This window comes from Cryptomeria japonica, chromosome 8 (assembly GCF_030272615.1).
Source record: "Cryptomeria japonica chromosome 8, Sugi_1.0, whole genome shotgun sequence".
Taxonomy (NCBI): domain Eukaryota; kingdom Viridiplantae; phylum Streptophyta; class Pinopsida; order Cupressales; family Cupressaceae; genus Cryptomeria; species Cryptomeria japonica.
In genome coordinates this window covers 303664370-303682788 of record NC_081412.1, presented here as the reverse complement: position 1 = coordinate 303682788, position 18419 = coordinate 303664370, and the positions used below count along the sequence as shown (strand labels likewise).

Genomic DNA, 18419 nt, shown 5'->3' with positions numbered 1-18419 from the left:
ATGTAATGGTCCTTCATTTTTTTTTTTAAAATGAGGACAACAATTTGACATGGGCAAATTGGTTGTCCTAGATGTCTTTGTGGATGTGGACCTAATTAGAGTTTTGGCCAAACAATTCAACCTTGTGACTAAAACTATCAAACGATTTGATGGTTCTATCATGGTGGATATAAATACAGCTGCAATCATCAACTATTTTGACCTTAATAGGCAGGCCTTCACAAAAATTGACCTTAAAAGGCTTGAAGAAGAGTATAATATGCATAAGAGAACCCTAAGGTGTGATGAGGTGCCAAAATACAGGAAGAAGTTGTATAAGGGTGGGAAGAATAAGATCTTATTTTTTGAGCAAGAACCGTTTGAGCTCGCAGCCTTTAAGGGTTATTTTGTCAAAACTTACTATGCCCTATGCCAAATTTTGGGCAAAGATGCTAACACCAAGATGCCTGTCAACATGATGATGATTGCAACGAAAATTCAGAATCAAGAGGTTAATGTTGAATATGACTTTGCTTCATATATCTGTGGTGAACTATATGATGGGCTGATGAGGGTAAGGGGGAATGATAAGGTAATCAATTTCAGATATTGTTCTCTGATGTGTCACATGATTCTTTTTCAAAATAAAACAACATGGGATGAGAAGATGAGATTGGAGTTTGTCGATAAGCTTGGTGGGCCACAACCAGTGCAATGTTGGACTAATGTGTGGGACAGGAAGTGTGCTGATCCAGATTTTGTGGTATTTCATGAGTGCTTTGTGACAAAGATAATGGTATGGTGTGGACTTCTATTTGATAGGTTGCCTCCCAAGATTAAACATTTATTGAGACCTAAGGAAAAGGGGCCTAATGAAGGCCATGACCATAACTTTGGTGATTGGTTCTTCTTTTCTGATTACACTATCGTTAGGGTATATGGGTGCTCACAAGCACCACATATTCTACCGAGAGTTGTTTCTCCTAGATTGGAATTTCAGGAATTTATGTGGCAATTAATGTGGATGGAGAAAGACCTTATGGGAAAAGATGGGAAGGGTACCCATATGCCACGATATTCTAGGTTTTATGATTTTTCCATTGGATGTGACACATTAGCAGAAATTTGGGATCATATAAAGACCAAGTATAACTTGAGATGTGGAAAGTTGAGACCATTTGATCCTGAGGGATACATTTATCAGTTTAAGAATAACCATTTGAAAAAGGGACATTATCTCCATGAGGACTATTATGAAGAGGATGCAGTAAGAAACTGCCCAAATACATCAAAAGCAGTGCAAAGAAGAAAAAAGTGGGCAATATTGCAAAATATTGAGACAGAGATGAGGAGATGAAGAAGTCAGACCCAAGTTTCCCCGGTTTTTACCCTGAAGAAAATAGTAACAATGAAAAGGATGGAACTAATGACGAGCAATTTTGAGCAGATATATGGGAGAGCCCTTGCAGCAAGAGAAAAGAGGCCTGAAACTGAGAAAACACTGGAATATGTGCATCCTAGATTGGAGGAACTAAAAGCAAAAGGTATCAAGATTGTTGAGCCTGATTCTAAGTCAGCACATATAGCTTCACTAGACCCACCTTAGCAGAAGCCTCCAAAAAGACAAAAAATGGATGCTCAACCTCCCTTAGTATCCTATGCAGAAACAAATGAAGAAATGGGAGATACATAATAGGCAGCACAAACCATGTACCAAATGGGTTTGGAGGAAGAGGTTAATCAACCTCTGAAGTCACCTCCAAGGGAGGATGTCACTGCAAACGTGCCACAAGACAGGGTAGATGTTCACAAGCCTACCCCCATTGAGCTTGTAGATGATTTGAGAATGATTGCATCTACATAGTTCATGGCAGATGATGACTTCATAAAGAGTCCAGAGTTCAAAGGTTTTTGGTTAAAAATGAAAATGAAAGAATGTGAACAAAAAGTGGAAACCAATAAATTAGGACTCGACAAGTCTCAACATGAAGAGATGGAAGCCACTACCTTCAACGAAATGGATCTTGAGAATATTGATGCAAGCAAGAAAGTGGTATGCTATTAGTTCCCAATTGGGACTTGGAGGAAGTTTTCTTGCTGGATCAAATAAGAAGCCAAAATGACCACATGTTTGCTGCAGAGTTTGATAGAGAAAAGGGTGTTAAAGGGTCAGGGTATCAACCTAGACTCAAATCATTGGCTCAATGGGTCAAAGCTCCACGAACACAGAAGCCAAACTACTATAGGGTGTGCATGAGACAAGGGACAATGCAATTATTAGAACTTTGAAGGATACAACAGTCTTGGAGGCTACTATTATTACTTTACATTTAGCAATGTTTGCCCAAGCAGTGGCAGAAAACCAACAAAAGGAATTGGAAAAAGTGAAGAAAGATCAAATTGAGCTAAATGAGGCATACAATAAGTTATACATGGATCATATGAAATTGAAAACTATTATGGGAATAAGAGATCCTCCTCCAACTATGTCTAAGGAGATGATTGTTAATCAGCCCTCAGTCACTCAAGACCCATCCTCCCAATCTGATGTCATAACAAAGCTAAAGGCAAAAGTGGAGGATTATGCAGGAAGGATTGAATTCTTGGAGGAATATTTGCACATGGCTAGAAGCATAACAAAAGACAAAGTTTTGGAGACTATGCAAAGTACTCTCAAGTACATGTTTTTTAAAAATTATAAACAAAATAGATGATGTGTATAATTGTCATCAAGCTCTGTTGCAGGCTGCACGGCAATGTAAGGACACCTTACCTATTCTGAGACCAATGTATGAGAGATGGCAACCTCAGAAGCATATGTTCTCAACTTTGGTTCTGGCTACACAACTCAAATAAAACCAACAAAGAAAATGATAAGAATGTTTATTGAGGAAATTCAATTTGTTGAGGGCAAAGAGCAGTCAATCAAGACAAAACTTGATTTCTTTCACACATTGCAACATTGGTCAGTTCCTGACCTGTTTAATAATCAGAAGGAGATGAAGAGCTTGAAGGAATGGAAAGATGAATTTGAAATGTGTGTGCCTATAATCTTATTGACAATTGATGATAGTAAGAAGTTGCAAATGTCACTTTTCCATGCTGCTTTGGACAGAGCCATTGCTGTGGACAATAAATATACCAAATTCATAATAGATACAAGTGCTACAATGGATGGCAAGTGCAGAGAAAGCCCAACCCATGTGCAGCAGCTGCAAGGACATCATAGCCACATGAGTACTTAATTATACAATGGCAGCAGAAGTATTGTACTCCTCAGGAGTAAATAAGGGGTAATGAAGAAAGAGTGCAGCTGAGTTATGTTCCACAAATTATATTATAGAACCTTGCCAGGTCATCAGACCACGGATTTCTATGGAGCATAAACAAAAAAGGGAAATATATTCAATATGCACTCAAATTGGGTTTATTTCTATTTTCTTCATTTTATTTCTTGTTGCAACTTGTCATAGGCACTTCAGAATAGATAAAGCAGAAAAGGGATAGATGCAATTTCAAATTATATTTCAACTATTTAAGATAAGACCTTGCCAGATCAGCTGATCATGGGTACTTAATGGTTATTGAGTGGAGTTGAATATATTTGATTTGCATTTCAATGGGTCGACAGACTTCGGTGCTTTGGTCTCCAATTTCAAAATGTCACCCATCAAATGCATATTCAGTTTTATTCTCTAGTCAATTTCAGTTTGAAAATTTTCCACATCATCCAAGCAGTTAAAGGGAGATGAATCATCAACAAAGTTCATGTCTCAAAGCCTCAAGGTGATTATTCTCCAACCAATTTCAGTTAATGATGACATAGCATTGGCCTTGGGATTTGTACTCTTCATGCGGTTATGAGTTTCTTCATTGGTTTCTTCAAGCGGTGCTTCCATTTTAGTTTGTTCTAGCAAGCAATGATACCTTTGGGTATATTCTTAAGTTTATAAAAAATTGTCAAATGAAAATATGACAATTTTACATGGTTTGAGGCTTGTTGCTTCCCTTATTTTATAAATGGGAACCCAAGACCATTTAGAAGGATTTGAAATTTGTATTGGGCAGGTAAATAGAGAAGCGTCTAAGTTTAGAGTCATAGGAAGAATAGTTGCAGAGATGTACACTTTCATAAGACAACTTCAATCATTTTGAATACAATGATGAGATTGCAGAATTGTCTATATATTGTACACACTTTTCTTATGAATCAATAATATCAAGCATATTGTGATTTGTCATTACAAATTCCTTGTAATTGTGTTACATGTGTGTGGGTTCTTCTATGAGAGGATTAAATTCTATATGCATTTAATTGAGAAATTGAGAGCTGCAATATAGATTTGTAAGTAGAATTATGTGATCATTTACGTGGATTCATTTTATGTAATGCATAAATGATTAAGTCCAGTGACTTGAGTTAATTTTGTCAAATGATTGTATGCATGACTCAATAGTTAACTCCAAACCCTTGGATTTAGGCACCGATCTGTTTGATGGCTAATACTTGTTCAGAAGCACTCAATTAATCAAGATTCTTTTTATATTTTTGTTGTAGGAGTAGGGATTAGGTTTAGAATTCATCCCAATTGTTGAATGATGACGAGAAACCAAGGATGCAGCCACATTCTGAAGTAAATCATTATTTCCTTGATATTGTTTCATTGGGGTTTATCTACTATATATGCAATATTTGTGAATTTGTGTTAAAACTTTAAATATTGCAAGGTTCACCCGCCTAGGTATAGAAAAGCCTAAAGAGCAGGAGATCCTTCAATCATTTGATTGAAATCTCATTCATTGGCCTCTAATCCAGGGATCTATTGATTGAATCTGGCTAATTCATAGGAATCCTTGGGCAATCCATTGGAAACACCAACAGGATGGGGACAAATTAACTAACAAAACTGAAGTTTTCAAAAAGCTTATTAAATTTGGTAAACCAATTTGGCTGGCTAATAACTCCTCGTCCATTGGGAAAAATTTGAACTTCTTTGAATGGTTGGAAAGATTCCAAGAGAACTAGTTTGAGTTTCTTGGAATGCAACCTATGGCAACCATTCCAAAAAATCAACAGAAGTCCTCATGCCAAATTCCACTCCTAAGGCCTCCAAAAATGCAAATTATTAAAACATGGAAAATATCGAAATGGTATAAATCCTTCTTATTATTTTAATTTGAGGCACAGCCTTGATAAGCATACTAATACTTGGGGTCAATAGTCTCACTCTCTTTTTTTATGAGTATAAGGTCCCTTAACCTCTTTCATCTTTAGCCAAATAATTATACTAATTTGTGTTGAAAGCTGAGCAAATATGCATAATAGTCTAATACCAATTTCATTTTTGCAAAATCCATGGTAACCTGGCACATTTATATTCTCTGAATTTTTACAAGCCAGTTTGGTTCAAACAGCCCAAATCAATGAAGCTTACTAGAAATTGCCAGGTATTAGTAGTGGCTGAGTTTCTCCAAACTAGGTGAATTTCGGATAAGATCTGCCTGTCATTCAATAAGGTTTTTTATAACACCAAAAAACCTGAGGTATAAGCATTTTACACTCCATGTTTTTTTAGTGGGGTAGGTATTTCATAAAGTGTCACAATGTTTGGACTCAAATAAACAAATCTCATCGTTTTTTCAAAATTTTGCAACTTTCTTCTCATTTTTTAACATCAATTTTGATTCATTGGCACATGTGATTGCTGATTCAACCAACAAGGATTTATTTTGAACAATTCTAGGTGTTTTGCAAAACTATTATTGCCTACTTTTTCTCCGATCCCTGATTTCAAAAGTCTACTGAGATAAGACAAATTCCAGTGGTGCATTTTCATTCTATCCCAAGCCTCTCCTAGTGTCAATGGCAGTGGCTCAAAATAATCTTGCATATCATACCTAGAGAAAATAGATGAAAGAAATCAGTTTGTTGTCAAGTCAAGAAAGTCGTCAATAACTTTTGCCTCTATCCATATTTAGCTTTTTTACATTGCTAGGCCCAATATTGCCAATAGATGTTTGACACTATTCTTCTTTATGGTCTGGGTTTCGTGGCTTTTGAATTGCTATGCTTCAGGCACAAAAATATGTATACTGATCTGTAACTGCCTTGAGCAAAGACAGGTTGCACTCTTGTGTCAGAGAGATTGATTGGGAGCAAAACATAGGAATAACTATTAAGGAATCTGTTTGATCCTTATCTGAAGAGGATAACCATGTTTACTGAATACATTGACGAATTTTTTTCCTAACCTGCAACGGCAGTGCTTTAGAGGCAGAGCTAACGTTCTTTTAGCCAGGAGAAATGCCAATGTCATTTAGAAATTTACAGACAAAAGATAAAGCCAGATCAAAGGAAGAAAGAAAGAAACAGCATCATCGAGTTCCAAAAGTGACCATTCAGTCACATAAAAGCAAAAAGAAAGGGTATCTTTTCAGTTCCAACATCCATAATTCAACGGGAAGACATAAATATTAGGCTTAGGACATTGAAGAGCAGCAGATTTTTTGATTTGAAAGCTTATTAACTGCAGATGCCGGTAAGGAAGTTTGTGTAACACTGTATGACATAGTGAAGAGTGTTGGGAAGTTCTCATTGTGTGCTATACCCATAAAGGAGTCAATCTTGTTGTATATGCTATGTAAATAGGCCTTCATGCAGTAGACATCCATTTCTCAGTTGTTATTTGCTAATGCTTCCCGAGATGGATTTTACACTACATAAATCTGAATGATATGCGATGCCTTTGATCTATGATTCAGTTGCTTCCATTGTAAAATTTCCGAATTCTTACAAGCCCGCTACTAATTGTGTAATCTGCTGTGTTTTTGAACTACTTTAATCAGATTTACATTAATAAGAATTCTAAATTTCATTCTTAAAAAGCATACATATTTTCAGGTCCGAATTGTGCATAAACACTACCAGACCAGAACACGAGTATTCAAATAACCACTGACAAGGTTTCGATGTAAAACAAAATCAAACTTTAAAACTAGTTTCAAATAGCCTCAAAACCGTTACCTCCAAATTTCTGTTTTGATTTGAAATTAGAATTGCTCGGCATTTGGCAACATCTAATCTAAACGATTTCTTTCGGAAATTAACCAAACATATTTGTGGACTAACATAAGTTTCTTTAAATTATACTAAAATTCATGTTTCACATTAATACCCGAACTTTTAGCGAGCCATGTTTTAAATTAGACATTTGCTTCTAAAGTAGCCGCAAAGAAATCAGAAAGTCGCGCTTCAGAATTCAAATAGCTCATTTTTATCATAATAAAGATTCAAGAATCATTTTTTCTTTTTTGGTAGAATAGGAAAAGCTTAAGATATAAAGAAGTTGATGAAAGAGATACTCCACTGTTGTGTCAACTAAGCCAAAAAAGCGAATTCGGTCAAGAATAAAGAAAGAAAAGGCAAGAAATTCGGCGTACCCTTGCTGGAAGAGATCGAGGTTGTGAAAGCGGTGAATGTAAACGGCAATCTCGTGCAGAGCCTCAGGCACGAGCGAGGAGCTGTCACCGTCTAAACATTTAGACTCCGGCGCAGGCAAAGCCAGAGGAGATGATGCCTTCGGATCCGCCCCAATCAAAAACTTGAGACGGCGCAGCATCATACAGTGACGAGGATAGGTAATGATAATACAATAATTACCCTCTTTTCACAGAAGAAAATATTTCTGAGCAGGAGGCCCCTCGGGGGTCCCACGGAACGAAAATAATTCTCTGATCTCAAACGCACAACATGTATGTGCAGCAAGGGTGGAATTTACACTAGTTACTAGTAAGCACCATTTATTTTCCCTATAAGCTCGGAAATCCAGCACACAATGTCAAAACGACAACACTCCTAAGCCCTTCCATTTCTCTTGCCTGGAAGTCAGGGAATAGCTAGCCTTCTCGGAAGGAGGCAGAACACTGGAGAAGAGAGAAAATTTGCAACGCTTGCACTAAAGTCAAAGCGCTACTTGAATTACTGAATGACCACCGTGTTACAGTGGTATGATTACATATTTAGCATTTCAACTTCAAGGGCACCATTGAGAGGACATGTGTTTCAAAGTTTTAATCGACAGCCAGGATGGACCGCCAAATTTAAACCTCGACTCTGCCGATAGAGAAAGCCTCTCAACCGTCCGATGGTGGATCGTACGGCGGAGAAGCTTCCCCGGTGATGTAAAGGATTTGTCGTTAGTGGCATATCTGGTACAGAAATAGAATTTCGGGTTGGGAACAGAGTGGAATGAATAGAAATGTGTTGAAGTTTGGTAGAAATGATGTTCGTACAGATTCTTCTGTGCTTAAATGGCGGAACCAATACGCTGTCAAATTTCACAGCTCAGCCTGCGAGGAGGCGGCGGAGTATGAGAGAAAAAGTTTGGATTTATGGCGGACCAAGTGAAGCAGTTTGAGTCTCGTCTTGGAATTAGGGAGGAGGATTGATGGCATTCTATATTTTTACTGTATTTATTATTAATTGATTGTAACAAATATAGCCAAATGTAGCTTTTTTTAAAGTGTTGAACAGATATTGTTTTATTTTTTATAGTATTTGCATATTTGTGTTTATTTTAATGTTTTTGGGGTTGTTTTGATTGAAGTGAATTAAATGCAATAGTTAGTATTTGTGTCAATAAGATGTGTAGCGGTTTTGTTGATATAGAATGTGAATACATATTAATCGAAAGTGTTTAGTCATATCAAAGAGAATGTTTTTGTTCATAATGTGAGACAATTCTAGTTTCAATTTGAGACAACTTCAACAACACATTTTGGACTTGAAAGTTAAGGGGAAAGTATATTGGTTAATTAGTTTACAAGTGCCATATTTCCATTCTCTATTGTTACTAATACTCATAAAAATTGATCTTGATCACTAAACTTATCATTCATCGCTGTGAATCATATCAATGAATGCAAACTTGACCCAAGTCACTTTCATATTCACGTAGCTAATCCTCAAATTCATAAAATTCAAATTTCAAAATTATTGCCTTAACAACCACTTCACCAACCATTGTGAACTAACTAAAAGCATGTTATGTTGATTTGTGTGTTTGGATGTTATATTTATAAACTGGTGTACTCATGGTTAGAGGATGTAATTAAAGACTAACTAACCACATGACAAGTAATAGCACTAAAAAGCTTTTTAAAGTAAATATCAAAAAAATTACACAATAAATTGATTTTATTGGATCTCAAACATAGTTGCATCATAGATTCAATATAATTCATGGTTCATCTATTCAATACAAAGTAGATCAAATGAGATTTCTTACTACTATGTTATGACTCGTGTCTCTAATTATTTCTTTCTACTCATCTCAACTTGACTGGCTCTATTACATTTTATTACACTTCATTATATTATCCTCTAATAATATGAGACATCTTCTTATGTTAGCTAATTAGTTTACAAGTGGCATGTTTTTACATAAACTCAATTCATAATATCAAACATTCAATTCTTCTTTATTACTAATCCCCAAAAAAGTTCAATCTTAATCCCAGGACTTATCATTCATCACCTCAGATCATAGCCATGAGTGCAAACTTGACCCAAGTTACTTTCATGGCCACGTATCTAATCCTCGAACTTATAGAATTCAAATTTTAAAACTAGTGTCTTTATGACCACTTCACTAGTTGTTATGAACTAACATAAAGTGTGTTGTGTTGATTTGTGTGTTTCGATGTAATATTTTCAAGTTGATGTAGTCATGGTTGGAGGATACAAGTAAAGACTAACTAACCATGTGGCAACGGATAACACTTGATAGCTTTGCATATTATATAGCAAAAAAAATGCATAGTAAACTAATTTTATTGATTCTCAAACATAGTTACATCATAGCTTTTATATAATTCAAGGTTGGATTAAACAGTACAAATTAGATCAAATGAGATTTCTTAGTACTCTACTATAACTCATGTCTCTAATTATTTCTTTCCATTGGCTCTGTTACACTTCATTGCATTGTCCTCTAATAATGTAGACATCTTCTTATGTAAGAAATAGTGATGTTATGCTAAAATGTAATGTGTCCCTCTAGAGGCATGTGATAAGGATAAATGACCCCAAATCAAATGATGTCACCTTTTATTGGTCTTATAATTGGGTGTGTTTCCTTAAAAATATGCAAATCCTTTCTCTTTGACATACATCAATTTATGAATCTCAAAACTTAATATGGTTACTTCCATTACCCTATGTGCTCCAAAACTAACTAACCACTACTATGTATAAATTGAAATTGATAGACATGGTTACACACATATAGTTTGTTTATGGACAAATCACTCCTACTTGTGTGTCAAAATCAAGTGAAGCAAAGGAGTGAACAAAGGAGTGTCTAGAGAGCTACCTTCTTCACAAAGAGAAGTGCCTTGTGAGTGGCAATGAATTTTTATCTTTGAAAAGCTCTAGTAGTGATAGTTATAATGTTGGTGTTTGCAATAAAACATATGGCATTGAGTTATTAGGGAGTATTGTCTAACAAGAGATTGATAATACGAGTTTCTAATTCAAATAACTCCTCGAGATATGTTAGCTCGACAACTAATTGTTGATCATTTTCTTGTTGATCTTGTTGCATGGCTTAGACTTGTTAAATTCTTCAATGAGTTTAGGTGAAGGTGAATGTCCCTTGAGTCCCTCAAGGTGGCCTTTATCCAAACCTCTTTAATCCTAAGAAACACTAGTGTGATATGCTAAATGTGATTGAGGAAGAGAAAATATGAATATTGATATCCTCGTAACCGAGGCTTGACTATTCCTGGTTGATTGTGGGTTGTTGAAAGTTTGCAATTATTTATTTGTGTTTCATTGTATGTTCACTTGTTTGTTGAATGCATGGTTGTTATGAATAGGTTTCAAATCCCACTCAACTCAAATGAGAAAGGTCCTAAACTTTCTTTTGGCTCTTTGCGTGTTTTAATAAATCTATTGCTTACCAAAATAAGAATTGTAACTTAAGCTAAGTATAAAAATAAATAATAATTACTAATTAAACAAAATAAATTTAAATTATATTTTCTATAGTTTTATGTCCTTTCAACGCACAAAAAACTAATAATGAATGCTTGCACGCACGCACACACACACACACACACACACACACACACACACACAAATATATATATATATATATTGTAAAGCGGAAAAATCGAACCCTAGTCGTTCTCCCCTCCCCAACTCCGAGGAGAGAGAAGGGGGAGTCACTAGGGCTGATGGTTTTCACTTAGGAGGGACTTTACATTCAAAAGAGGGGTTGAAACCCACAAGATCCAATCCCACGCAATGCAAGATTGGATTCTATATGAGTTTCAAGGGTTAAGACATCAAGGATACCCTCTTTTGTAAAGAAATGTAGATAGAAAGATTGAACTAGGAATGCATGTAAAGTGGGAAAGATTCACTTATAAACAGAGACAGGAATATGATATGAAGCTGCGGACCTGGAATTAGCAGTAAAATGTCGAGACGGTGCTGTTCTGCAAATTTGAGCGAAAGTTGACGGGATGATGGTGCCCAGCGTGCACATGGTCCTCCGAAAAATCCGCGAAACGAAGGTGGATCTGTTCGTCTCTGCACAAGGATTCCAGATCTTCAATTACAGCCGCGTACCTGCAACCTACACACAGAAAAGAGAGGACGATTGGGGGGTTAGGGATGAGGGGTTTGCCTTTAGGTCAAACCCCAGTTTTGGAATTAACCAAGAAATGAGAATGTTGTAAATGTAAATGTTTGTAATGTAAACAAGTACTGATACCTTGTTGTAAGAATGTTTGTATTCTTACATGCGAAGGTGTAATGTATGTAGCATGTAATGTGTTGTATGTGATCTCCTCTTCAATGGTTGAATCCTTGTCTTGAATGCAACACTTAGCCTTGAATGGAGACTTAGAATGATCAATTGCTTGAAGGAATGCTTGAATGCTTGAATGCTTGAATGTTTGAATATCGTTTCCGCGTCTTTGCACACATATGTCCTCCTCCCTTTTTGAGAGAGGAAATGTAGTTTATATACTTGTCAATTAGGGCTGATAGACTGATTTTCCCGACCTTAGGCCGACCTAGGAAGATTATTTTCCAATTTGAAAACTTAAAGACCCGAAGCCCCAAAAGAGACCGGGCCCAAAATAGGGCCAGGGACCAGGGCGCTAGGCGCCATGGTCCCACCTCCAGGGACAGCAGGGTGCAAGGAGGATCAGGCCAGGGTGCTGAAAAATGCAGTTTTTGATTTCATGAACAAGTTTCGGGGTCTCCATTCAGGTTCCGTGTTGCATCGCCATCGTGAAGACCCAAATGCAGTTGAAATTGCAAGTGTCGCAATTTTAGGACGCTACATTTAGCCCCCACTTTAGCGGGAGTATAAGCGTACGCCAATACTTCCGGTAAAGTACAAGGAAACAACATTGAAAAGGCTTTCACCACGTCAAGGAGGCAAGATACACCAAGCCCCCAGTGGACCAAGGATCTTACGACTTTGATTGACAAAGTAAAAGGGAAGATCACGAGGGAGAACCATGACTGTCAGTAGTAAGGTTCCCTCACTATGAGTTATGCAAGAAAGATATCAAAAATTTTCAAGGCAAAGCTAAATTTGTCAAGAAATTTTCAAGTATCTTGAAAAGATATGAACGGGATGTATGCCCCCCTACGTTAAAGCGATCGCACACGCCTCACCAGGGGTGATTGCTTTAAGGTAGTGATACATATAAGAAATGAGAAAGGAAAGGAGCACGTTATCACAAGGATTTAGCCCCCCAAGTGTGAGATAAGCCCAAGGATAATAGACACAAAACACAAAGCACAAGGTGGCTTCGCTTTCCTCGGGGTCAGTATGCTGTATGATAATTCATGTATATCATATGTATGTATGCATAATTGTTCTTCATTCCCCAATCAAGGAAGGTCACCTAGAAGAAGGGAACACATGTGTCTTTTGAGTCAACATGAGAGAGACCAAAAGAGATCTCAATGCTTTGCATCGTCCTCAAGTAGACAACACTAAGGACAACAAATAGAAGAATGAGAATAACACATAGAAGAAGTAACATAAGAGGTCAAGAGAGGAGGAGAGAATCTGCTATGCTAATGTTACTAGTCTAGCACGTCATCTACCCCCCGATCTTGCTGATCAATATTTCGGGAAGGTAGGAAACGCGCTAGAGGAGGAACATCCAACACAGCAGATGGAGCTATCACAAGATCCAAACAAGGGCTATGTTCATGTTCCGAGCCACGTTGTTCTTGTCTAGGAGCTAGGATAAGTGCTTTAGAAAATTCGTTAGATAAATGGTTATCAACATCAACAAGTTCATATTCACTATCAAAAGCAAGAGAAGTAACATTTTCATCATGAATAACGCTTTCATCTATATCATCATCAAGATTTATAAAAATAGGGTCTTTAACTCGCACAGGATCAAGACCATCATGCATCTTATGTTTAGGAGATTTCGGCTCAATCGTCGGCTGAGGAGAAAATGGAATAATACTAGCTGAAGGTGTTTTTGGGGATTGCAAAGTTTGAGAAGCAGCTGCCTGAGCTCTAAGACGACGCTTTCGTCGGCGTTCACGTGCAGAACGATTCCGTCTAGTCTTAGTAGGAAGTTGAGAAGATTGAGGAGGAGGAATGTTCTCATCCTTTTCACTTGGGTGTTTAGGTTGAGGTCTCTTAGGTTGAACAATAGGAGAAGAGGAAGGTCTCTTCTCTCCATAAGAGGAAGGAGGAGGAACTGCTCCATATAAGGGAGGAATATTTCGTTTAGGAAGGAGACCAAGTCCATCATGACGAGGAGGTATAGGTCTACTTTTAGGAAGTTTATTAGATATAGGCATAGTCACATTCATAGGAATGGGTTGGGAATCTTCTTGAGGAAAGACATTAGTTTTATCTTTCAAAGGAAGAACTTCCTTCTCAAGAACGATAGGAATGTCAAGTTTGGGTGTTCTAGGTTCACTTAGAGATAGGATCATATCTTTTTTCCACTTTTGATAAGATTTGAAAAGATGATCACTTCGCGGTGGACGAGATTGGAATTGTTTAGGCCAAAAGTAATCAATAAGAACGCTAGAAGTTCTTTCAGCTGGTTTAAAGAGGCTATGATTGACAGTAACAACTTCACCATTATGGGGAAATTTCAAACACTTGTGAATAGGAGAAGCAATAGCTTTCATGGAAGATAGCCAAGGATAGCCTAGCTTCACACGAAATTGTTCGGACGATGGAATAATAGCAAAGCTCACATCAAGGGATTTGTTATGAACTTCAATAGGTAATGTAATAGAACCAATTGCAGGAGAAGAAAATGCATCAAATAGTTTCACAACCACATTTTTTTCATCATAGATCACTTGATTCGATTGCAAAGTAAAAAGAAATTCTTCAGTAATGACATTAACCATACAAGAAGGATCAATAAGCACTCCACGACAAGGTGTATTCTTGACTTTTGCAACTATATATAAAGGACCATCAGGTGCCCTGATAGTTTCACTGGAATCAAATGTGATGGAAGGTTCTTTAGGGATTTTATGCTGTTCCACAAAGTTAATCACATTCGGAGTCATAGACACAAGATCATCAGGTGAGACAGAGGAATCGGTAGTATCAATCGCATTAGAGGTATGAGAAGGCAATGGATCAGTAAAAATCTGGAGATTTTGGTTAGGAGGAGCTACAGATGTGTTGCCTTTATCATTCACACCAGAAACAGAGATAGTATTATTATCAATCAAATCTTGAATTTTACCCTTTAAAGCAAAACATTTTTCAGTATCATGCCCAGGATGACGATGAAATTGACAAAAAGATTTGTTATCAAAATAGGGTGAATTAATCTTTGCAGGATCTATTTGCCTTATGGGAGGAAGAGTAAGCACATTTTGTTCCAATAACTTATTCATAATACTATGCAATGATTCATTCAAAGGAGTGAACTTTCTTTCTTTCCTGAAAAACTTAGAAATAGGAGGCACACCTGATGCTGCATTCACATGGTTGTTGATGATGTTTTCATTGAATTTAATGGATTCTCTGTTCGGTTTAAACTTCCCAAATGGTTGTTGACTACTATCACCCTTATCACCCGGAGCCATAGGATTTGCTTGTTCCATTTGACTCACAGTCAGTTGATAATTGTGAAGAGTTGCGCACAACTGTTGGAAAGAAGTAAACTCAGAAAACAGGAGTTTTTCTCTAATATCTTTTTGTAAATTAGAAATAAACATTCTTTGAATATCATTGTCAGGCACTGGAAAGGAAATTTGAGCATACAAATGCTTATATCTACCAATGAAATCAGTCACTTTTTCTTTAACACCTTGTTTACAATGCATTAAATCAATCAAAGTAACTTTAGGACTTATATTGTTTTGAAATTGTTGAATGAAAGCATTTGCAAGTTGTTCGAAAGAAGTAATAGAATAGGAAGGCAACGAGCAATACCATTGTAGGGCTTTATCTCTTAATGTTCTAGTAAACAGTTTTGCAAGCAACCTTTGGTCATAAGCAAAATCGGTACATATTGTTTGAAATGTCTTAACATGTGTTAGAGGATCACCCTTACCATTATAAAGCTCCAAATGCAGAATTTCAACATGTTTAGGGGGAATAGCTTGAACAATGTCAAGAGAAAGTGGGCTCGCAACATCAAATGTGGGCACACTAAACTTAGATTGATTCATAGAGGCAATTTGTTGTTGTAAAGAAGAGATAGTTTGTGCAAGATTGTTAATGGTCGCTTCAGTCGAAGAGTTCATGTTAGACGTGTTAGATTGTGATGGAGGTGTTATGTTATTGAAAGAAGGTAGAGAGTAAGGTGGTGGGACACTATGATAGTTAGTCATAGGAGATGATTGGACAAGAGGAACACTACAAGGAGGAATGGAATGATTAAACGAATTGCCCCCTTGCGTCATGTTCATTTGTGGAGATATAATAGGAACACTCACTGAAGGAATGAATGAAGAAGTTGGATTGAATGAAGAAAGAGGGTTGATTGAAGAAGAGGGATTGCCCCCATGACTGGTGATCATAGGGGGAATATCTTGTGTTGACGTAGTCATTATGTTTGATGTAAAAGTAGGTATAGTAGCAATAGGAGTCGTCAAAGGAATAGAATGATTGACTTGAGTAGGAGGTTGTGTATAACCTAAGGTTTCAGCACAACTTTTCATAGGCATCACATTCGAATCCACAATGTGTGCAATACCACGCAAAATATCAATTCCATTCTTATCACTTTGAACCATACGTTTTAGACCCTCAATTAATGAAAGAGCTTCACTATCAGGGTATTCTTGAGACATCCATTGTCGAAAATCATCAAATTGGTTATCCAATTTTGAAAGTTGTTCTACAGAAACCTCATGGAAAGCTTCTTCATCATTAAGAGGATTAGAGGAATTACCCATGTCCTCGTTGAAAAGGCCATTCAAATTAGGTTCCATCTCCTCGGTAATTACACCTTGTAAAGACTTAATTCTAAGGCTTCGTCTAACGGGAATAGTGTAAGTAGGGCTTATTGTTGTAAAACTCATGCACTAAAGAGAGAGAGAAGATTTTGAATTTTAGAGGTAGCAAATTTCAATAAAATCAGCCAATCTCCTAGATTTAAGCTGTTAAATGCAATCAGGACAATCTCCTGAAATTTCGAAAAAAATGTCCGGGATCGTGGCGAACGGAGTGCACACGGTTCTCGCAACTTTTTTCGAAATTTTCAGGGATGAAAGTAATGATGATTTTAAAGCTAATCTGAAAAAATTGAGTGATTTTACGATATGTAGATAGGCCAAATTAAAGTCGCAATCTCAAAATTGAACCCTACCAAGATTGTTGAAAAATGTAAAATTTGAATTTTGAAAAGGAGAGGGAAACTGAAATTTTGAATTTTATGAATTTAGAGGGAATGCTGAAAGCAATGCAAGTTTTGAAATTTAAAAAGTTGACCCGATTTCATGCAAAATTCAATTTTGAAAGTGGAAATCAAGGTTGTTGCAATTAAACACTTAATTTCAAAAGTCACAAATTGCAAAAATTTGAATAAAACACTGAAATTTTGAATGAATGCTAACACACTTTTCAGATTTAGGACTGTAAGAAACACAATTTTGATACAAATTTCAATTTCAACAATTTTTGAATGATTAGAAGCCTTAATCCAAGCAATCGCTAGACCAACTTTGACCTTAATTTTGAAAGTGTTAAATTTGATAAAATCAGCCAAATTTCTGGATTTTAGCAGAAAAATATAGTAAGATCTAGCTCCCGAAATTTCGGAAAAAATGTCGGGGACGATGGCGCTCGGGGTGCACACGGTCCTTGCAACTTTTTTCCAAATTTTCAGGGATGAAAGATATTGCGATTTTATTGCGGAATCCAAAGTTACAGCCGATTTGGAGGTGTTTTGATTAGTGAAATTATCAGTCAAAGGTTGAATCAAGGAGGTCTTAAAAATTAGGGTTTTGACATTTAACCACTTAATTTTCAGAATTAAAGCACAAATATGAATTGACAATTTGCAATAGAAGGGTAAATTTGAAACAAGCATTAACAATTAAACATTTCACAAGTTTAATTACTAAAAAGAAAATTTTAGGGTTTTTATGCAATCAACCTCTAAAATTTGCAAAAGATCAAACATGGAAATATAATTAAGGAAGCAAATTTTTCAGATCTAACCATGAATAATCAGAATGAGGATGTTCACGTCGGGTTCACCAAAATGTAAAGCGGAAAAATCGAACCCTACCCCTCCCCAACTCCGAGGAGAGAGAAGGGGGAGTCACTAGGGTTGATGGTTTTCACTTAGGAGGGACTTTACATTCAAAAGAGGGGTTGAAACCCACAAGATCCAATCCCACGCAATGCAAGATTGGATTCTATATGAGTTTCAAGGGTTAAGACATCAAGGATACCCTCTTTTGTAAAGAAATGTAGATAGAAAGATTGAACTAGGAATGCATGTAAAGTGGGAAATATTCACTTATAAACAGAGACAGGAATATGATATGAAGCTGTGGACCTGGAATTAGCAGTAAAATGTCGAGACGGTGTTGTTCTGCAAATTTGAGCGAAAGTTGACGGGACGATGGCGCCCGGCGTGCACACGGTCCTCCGAAAAATCCGCGAAACGAAGGTGGATCTGTTCGTCTCTGCACAAGGATTCCAGATCTTCAATTACAGCCGCGTACCTGCAACCTACACACAGAAAAGAGAGGACGATTGGGGGGTTAGGGATGAGGGGTTTGCCTTTAGGTCAAACCCCGGTTTTGGAATTAACCAAGAAATGAGAATGTTGTAAATGTAAATGTTTGTAATGTAAACAAGTACTGATACCTTGTTGTAAGAATGTTTGTATTCTTACATGCGAAGGTGTAATGTATGTAGCATGTAATGTGTTGTATGTGATCTCCTCTTCAA

The 18419-nt window shown here is 36.8% G+C and overlaps 1 protein-coding gene across 3 annotated transcripts in view; it reads right to left on the bottom strand.

The window, feature by feature from the left end:
- Positions 1 to 8427, bottom strand: part of LOC131060560 (uncharacterized) — a 190436-nt gene extending 182009 nt beyond the window's left edge. For 2 of the 3 annotated variants that reach the window (XM_057993826.2, XM_057993827.2), the window contains exon 1: positions 7420 to 8426. In XM_057993826.2, the coding sequence (XP_057849809.1) occupies positions 7420 to 7601 (182 nt within the window). In that variant the 5' untranslated portion in view covers positions 7602 to 8426. Of the gene's footprint in view, positions 1 to 7419 lie in introns of all 3 variants that reach the window. The other variant, XM_057993828.2, reaches the window with a different exon arrangement.
- Positions 8428 to 18419: the final 9992 nt, after the last annotated feature.